The sequence below is a fragment of the Elephantulus edwardii genome, unplaced genomic scaffold (assembly GCF_000299155.1).
Source record: "Elephantulus edwardii isolate Elephantulus edwardi_28Jun2011 unplaced genomic scaffold, EleEdw1.0 scaffold00328, whole genome shotgun sequence".
Lineage (NCBI taxonomy): Eukaryota > Metazoa > Chordata > Mammalia > Macroscelidea > Macroscelididae > Elephantulus > Elephantulus edwardii.
In genome coordinates this window covers 796,371-803,382 of record NW_006400078.1, presented here as the reverse complement: position 1 = coordinate 803,382, position 7,012 = coordinate 796,371, and the positions used below count along the sequence as shown (strand labels likewise).

At 57.4% G+C, this 7,012-nt stretch overlaps 1 protein-coding gene across 1 annotated transcript in view; it reads right to left on the bottom strand.

The window, feature by feature from the left end:
* Nucleotides 1–2,471: 2,471 nt before the first annotated feature.
* Nucleotides 2,472–7,012, bottom strand: part of MAP4K2 (mitogen-activated protein kinase kinase kinase kinase 2) — a 17,452-nt gene continuing 12,911 nt past the window's right edge. The window contains exons 25-32 of the mRNA XM_006901470.1: nt 4,408–4,466; nt 4,231–4,334; nt 3,941–4,118; nt 3,262–3,330; nt 3,062–3,148; nt 2,809–2,879; nt 2,659–2,714; nt 2,472–2,559 (exon numbers count right to left, since the gene is read on the bottom strand). Of these exons, the coding sequence (XP_006901532.1) occupies nt 2,472–2,559; nt 2,659–2,714; nt 2,809–2,879; nt 3,062–3,148; nt 3,262–3,330; nt 3,941–4,118; nt 4,231–4,334; nt 4,408–4,466 (712 nt within the window). The remainder of the gene's footprint in view (nt 2,560–2,658; nt 2,715–2,808; nt 2,880–3,061; nt 3,149–3,261; nt 3,331–3,940; nt 4,119–4,230; nt 4,335–4,407; nt 4,467–7,012) is intronic.

Here is a 7,012-nt window from a genome sequence, read left to right as displayed (position 1 = left end):
ACAAATCCTTCTAAAGGATCTTAAAAAACTGGCGCCTGTGGGGTAGGGGTTGGGAGTGAGGAGCCTGCATATTATCTCTTTTTTTTTTCAAATCTGGTGAAAGTAGAAACAAAGCCTTCACCAGTTTCATTTTGTCCTTTTTTTTTAGATCAGATTTTTTTTATATCAGATGTTAGCTATTAAGACAGATAAATACAACAGAAACAATGTTAGTCTTCTTGGTCTTCCTCTGGCTGGTGATCTGGCTTTACAGGGAGCACACATTTTGCCCAAAGTTCTAGGTTTTCAATGCTCTCAGACATCCCAACATACCTTTTCACACTTGCTCTTTCTGGGTGGGGCCAACCTGCCACAAGGTGGCGCTGTCTGCCTCCTGGTGCTCTGTGGGTGCTGGCCAGTGGCCAGGTCAGTTGGTGAGACTGTCACCCCACACTCCTCAGCTTAATCCTGCATCGCCTCTTGGAAACCTGGGCTTAGGAATTCACTTACTGTTTGGTCCAGCAAATACCCTCTTGGTGGGTGCAGAGAGACCTTCAGAACTCACAGGCCCTCTCCTCTCTGGGAACATGGGTATGAGTGGCCCGCACACAGCAAGTGGCAGCCCTCCCCGGGCTGGCTCCCATTCCAAGGGGCCCTCCCAGGCTTCTTGAGTCACAGTAGCCAGAGGTCTGCTGAAGGGTGGCCAAGGGGACATCGTGACTGCCAGAGAACCCTGAGCTTTTCACGTGAACCGCCGTCCCCCTGTCCAGCCACATATCCCCGCCACAACTCATCTCCGTGAGGGCCACCAGGTGTGAAGTCATTCACACGCTGGCCTTGGCGATGCAAGCAGCAAACCTCCTCCATCAAGCCCACTCTGATTGGCAGAACTGCCTACAGGGCTCCCAAGGCCACACACATGGAAGGGGCCTCATCCTTGGAAAGGTGGAGGGTCAGGGAAAGAAGGAAGACGCCCATCGCGGCAGACTGACACGACAACTGTAACAACAGCCTCTGCTGTGTCGGGGGTGGTGTAGGAAAGGATGGGGTTCCTGGTTCACAGGTTCTCTGAGTCATATTTAACAGCACTTAACTGTTTTTACAGAAACAAACTGCCACGTCTGTGGAGGGTCTGGTAGTCTTGAACCATTGACCATTTCGTTAGTAGCCAAATGCTTAGGTTATTTTACTACTGAGGTTCAATGGCTACTAGGTGGATGGGAAACAGGCCAGGGCTCTCCTACACACCACAACCCTGGTCCTGCCTGTGCCCCAACCCATCGGGGTCACCAGCCTTCTCGGCCTCCCTGCCCGCTGGCCTGGAGCCTGCCTCTGGTCACTGCTGGGTGTGCAGCCCCTGGACCTGTGGTGTGCGGCCCTCTGAGCTGGAACCTGACAGTGGTACTGGAAAGCTCAAAGTCAGTAGTGGGTGGATATGCCCCAGAGAGGCAGGCTGCGGAGAAGTTGGGGTCCCCCCATGAGGGACTGGCCCTCATTCTGTCGGTGACCCTTCTGTGCTCCCAGGGTTTCTGGAAATAGCTGTTAAATGCATACGGGGTAATTTTCCTGAAGTCACAGCCAGTGGCCAAATCTATGGTCAGCTGTCCCAGCCTGACACAGGCGTGGGCAGCGGCAGCTCCTGACCTGAGACAGGTACTAGTTAGTGGTCACTGCAGAGCTGTCTCTCGGAGCCAGCAACCTCCCTAGGCCCACCCACCAGTCACCTGGAACAGATGTGTCTGGACACAGGGTGGCCTGGATGAGGGCTCCCTTGTTTAAGGGCCCCCTGAAACTCTGCACCAGCTTCAGCCATCTGTGTGAGGCCCTGAGGTGTCAAGCCTTGAAGAGGCCTCAACCACAGCCCGAGAGTCAGCTCTAAGCAGGGGGCCTGGGGCTGCTATGGCAATCGGAGGCCTTAAGCTCTGCCTGGCTCTCACACAGAGGCTACAAAGCTCACCCCGCAGCTGCAGGGGTGCAGTGACGGGTGTGCTGGGGGAATGACGAGTGGGCCGGGAACAACCCAGCACAGTGGAGTTACTCTGGGAGGTTTCTAAGGCTGTAAATGTTTATGGAAGCAGTTCCCTTGCCTTTCTCCTGAGGAGGGGCTGGTGAATTTGAACCTCTGACCTCTCAGTTAGCAGTGCTTAATCACTGCAATCCCGGAGTTTCTTCCACAAGGACCCATGAGTAAAACCAAACCAACTTTAATACCAATATAGTTCTCTCTTAAATACCGTGTTCTCTGGGACAGTGCATAGGGGCAGGCCCTTGGCAGAAAGAGCAGAAAGGGGAATGTGGAACGAAGTGGAATGGGTCGTCCAGACTGCCCCTGGCTGGGGGCGGGGGGCTCGGTAACAGCAGCTTCATCAGGTCCAGTTATTATTGCACAGGCAGGGGGTGGGATCACTGCTCCCCAGCCCTAAAATGCTTCTCAGGATGTCTCCCTGCCACGGTGGTGGCAGCAGCACAGCCAAGGCGGCGGCTGAGCGGGCTCAGTAGCTGCTCTGATGGCCGGTGAGAATGTAGAGGTTGCTGTGGGCACCGGGGTTGTCTGTAGGGGTGCTTTCCAGGATGATGTCTCTGGCGGGGAGTGAGGAGGAGAGGGGAGTCAGAAGGGTGGGGAGACCCTTTGCCCATGACGGTGATGCTGACCGTGTCTTCCCGGCCACCTCATCCTACCTGTGGGCTCCGAGCACTCGAAAGATCCGCGTCTCGTCTGTGATCTCCTGGGTCACCTGGGAAGAAAAGGGGTGCCTGCATCATCCTGCAGGTACTCTCTAGGAGGGGGCATATTGGGGCAGGGGCAGCCAGACCCTGGGTCCCACTCACCTCGTTGGTGTCCAGGCTGCGTCCCTGCATGCCATGGCTCCAGAAGGCCAGCACACTGTCCTGTAAACACACTGGAGGGACCAGGCTACTGTCAGCCTGAGGGCCAGTTCTCTGGGACCGGTCCCTCACCAGGCCCCAAACCCCGATCGGGGCCACGGTGGCCTTCACTGACGGTGGGTGACCAGAAGGGCTCTAACAGGGCTAGGGTAACCTGCAGGCCCGGGACACTCCCACCCCACCTGAGCTCACTCACCCACAGTCTCAATGGGGAAGTCAAAGGTCAGCTCAGGTGCCAGCGTGGCTGTAGGCTCACCCTGCAGGTTGACAACCCTCACGCAGCCTGCAGAGAGGGGAGGCGGTGGCTGGAGCACTGCCTTCCGGGGAGGCAGACCCACATGGCTTCCCCCCCCCCGCCCCGTTCCCAGGCCCCAGCCCTGACCTAAAGACACTCACGTTCAAAGCTGACCAGGACAGTGTCCCTGTCCACCTGGATCACCTGCTTGGCAGATCCTGGGATACCCTCTACAGACAGAGATAGGAGACACAGCCTGGCTAGGCCATCAAGCCTCTCTGGCCCCGAGGACAAGGGCCACACACCACAGCCAGGCCGCCACAGGATCCCACCCAGCCTACACAGCCCTGTGGGGTCCCAGGCTCAGCTGGTCACTGCGGGAACCCCAAGTGTGAAGTGATGGTCCCCAGACCCACAGGGGGCAGGGTGACCTCAGGGGCCATGGAGGAGGCAAACCAGGCACCCAACCTCAGTCACAACAAGGCGCCTCAACTCCCTGAGACTGGTCCCCCATCTGCAGGGCCGTGCGGAGGACAGTGAAGGCCTCTGTGTGGTCCCCACCAGTGTGCCTGTCCCTCTCCTGGTTTTGCAATGCCAGCAGTGTCCTAAGACTGTCCAGGTACCAGTCTCCTGCTGCCTGGCCCTGTGGGGGCCCTGCCCGTTGAACCCAGCTTGGTGCTGCTTGGCTTGCACTCAGCTACCAAGCCCTTTGGTTTCACAGCATCTTCTGGGCCCTGAGGCCTCCAAAAGCCCCATGATGGGGACTCAGTTTGAGTGGCTGCTGGCACGCTTGTTTACACACACACACACACACACACACACACACACCCTCCTGCTTACCAGGTGGGATGAGGATGTCAGGCGTCAGGCCGGTCTCCAGGGGCTGGATGTGGAAGAGGACGCGGCAGCCAGGCCCCTCAGGGCCCTCGGCCCCCACGCACACCTGTGGCAGCTCCTTCCCATCCAGCACCAGCGGCTCCAGCATCCCCGCTGGGCTGGGCAGAGGGCTGGAGAAGTTCTGGGGGGTGGGGGCAGCACAGTATGGGTGCTCAAGTTCCCACCCCTCCCTCCAGACCCTGCTGTCCACCTGATGGCCCTTGGGCCCTCCTGCTGGCCCCCCGGGCCCACACCTTCAGCAGCAGGAACTTCTGCAGTGGCTCATACCACTGCAACAGGAGCAGGCTGGCGGGCAGCGCAGCCAGCAGGAACGTGCTGCCCGTGTAGGGGTTCCGCACTGCAAGGAAAGTGAGGGGTGGGTACCGCTGGCCTGCACCCCACCCAGCCCAGCCCTGGCCACCGTCTCTTACCCACGCGACACTGCAGGCAGCCTTTGGTGTCAGGGATCTTGGTGGACAAGGCGAAGCGTCTGCAGGGAGACAGTAAGACACATGTCACAGCACCCACCATGGGTGCCGCTTAGCAGAACCCTGGATGGGGTGCCTCCCAGGTGAAAGGCTGAGGCTAGAGACACCAGGTCGCTTCCCCAAGGAGCAGAGCTGATGAAAGACACTGGTCTGAGGGTCTCTTGGCTCTAGGACTCCAGGCAACAGCCTGGAGCATCTCAATAACTCCTTGGGACTTTGTGCAAGTCACCTAGTGTCTCCATGCCTCGGTTTCCTCCTCTGCAGTGAGCTCCAAGTGAGCTAACTCAGCAAGTTCAGCAGAACTTGCACCTCAGAAGCAGAGCTTGTACCATGTCTGACTCGACCTGTCCAGGTTGTAGCTAAAACCCAAACCAAATCCCTGCCCAGGGGTGGGGGCTGGGAGTCCATCTTGACTCCTGGCAACCCTCCTGGACAGAAGACAAAGCCTCAGTACTTCAGAGGCTGTGATCTTTACCGGGGCAGACATAAAGGCCTTTCTCCCGTGGAGGGGCTGACGGATCCCAACCAGCAACCTTTTGGTTATCAGTTCATCACTTAAGGCACTGCACTACCAAGGCTCTCCTTGTAGAGGAGAGCCATGTATAAATGAAGACACAAAGACACGAGAGTGTGGAGGTGTCACCCCGCAGAGCGCTCACCCGCACTGCCTATGCGCGCCCATTTTATGGACAGGCATGTCCATTGGAGGTAAATGACTGGCCGGAAGGCCGCAAAGGCTTTGGCTGAGGCTGGGGTCACGTGAAGGCTGAGGCTGGCTCACTTTTGTGGGCAGGGGTGGTCACTGGAGGGGTCCCTGCCTTAGCTACAGATGTCCCCTAAGCTCCTGGTGGGGGGGGGAAGGCTCTCCTTCCTCTGGGAAACAGGCTTTCTGGGTGCAGTTCTGCCCACCGTCTGCAGGGGTGCCCAGGAGACAGGGTGGAGAGAGAGAGAGAAAAAAAGTGTGTGTGTGTGTGTGTGTGTGTGTGTGTGTGTGTCGCACGCCCACTCCCCTTGTTCCTCCTCCTCTCTTTCCCAGTTGAGATGGAACAGATTTCAATGTTTGTCCCCCCTACACACACACCCCCAACAATGCAAGTTTTCCATCCTCAATGTTCACAGTGGGTGCTGGGTCTCTGATCTCCCAAACACACTCCCAAAGCTGTCTGGGGCTTGTTGGGGCTCAAGGGGACATTTCCTGGAGATTCTGAGACAAAGCAGGGCTGGGGGCAGGGGAGGGCTAAGCACAGGAGCCCTGGGTCCCCAGCCTGGCCTGAGGCTGCACCTTGGAGGAGGCCTGCCCAGGCCTCTGGGAGGGTGCATCCCACTAACTCTGCCTGGGCAGCTGCTGGTCTAGCTTCCTGCTCCCCTGCTCTCCGGGCCTGGCCCACTGCGCTCCACCCCCCCGCATCTCAGCCCGGGCCCCCTCTTCTTTGAGCCCAGCCCCACTGGACTGTCCAATACACAGTAATCTGTGCAAAATGTGCTAACTCGGCTTGTGCCCCCGAAAGCCCGCTCCACCCCAGCCGACGACAGCTCCATCCTTCCCGAAGCAGAGCCAAACTCCCCCCTTCCCAGTCCTCATTCTCCTCCATCCTCCACCGTCTGTCAGGAAATCCTGCTGCCTCTGCCTTCAGATTAGCTCCACCAGGGCTCCCGGCTGAACCTATCGCCTCCCACAGGTCTCCCCACTTCCACCCTCACCCCTCAGTCTGTTCTCGGGCAGCTCCAGTCATTCCACCTTGAAGTGGTCCTCAGACCACACAGGTGACTGTGTGATGACACACACTGCTCTGAGGTCATCCCCCTCCTCCCTCCCTCCTCCTCCTCTTCTTCCCTTCCGGGCACCAGGCTCCTGGCTGTTCCTCCAAGGAGCCAGGTGTGCGCTGCCCCAGAGCCTCTGCCTGCTGCCCTCCCCCAGAGAGGAGGGCTCCCTACCCCATCTGCTCTCAGCCTGGGCTCAAACACCACCTTCCCGGTGTGGCCCACCAAGCATACACTGTTTACAACCACAGCCCACGCCCACCCCACCAGGCCCCCCTCTTCCTGCTTCTCTTTCAACAGTGCTCCGATCTGGGCATCGCCCCAGGATTTATTCCTGTTTCTGGTTGACTGGGTGTTGTCTGTCTCCCCCCACAAGAAGGTAAGGGTGGAGAGACTGCACCTTTAATTCAATCTCTATGCTGAGCAAAGAATTCAAGAATTTGGACTATAAGAACATGACACTGAAAAAAGAATTTTTTTTTCCAAATAGGACACGTGTTGAAATCACAATTTAAAAAAAAGGAATATGCTGTCAGGATTGGAGGAAGATTCATTAACATCCTCTGCAGCCCTCAGGCCTAGTTCAAACTGTTTTCCGTCAAACATTCTTTTAGGTGGTACAGCACTGGTCTGTGCACAGAGGTACTCACAGTTGCTGTGATGCTGAACACTGTGACGCTGATGCGTCAAATGTGATAATGGAAAAGGCAATCTCCAATTTCGTATGGAATGGAAAAAAGCCCCGAATAAGCAAAGCACTCCTTAAGAATAGAAGAACGGTAGGAGG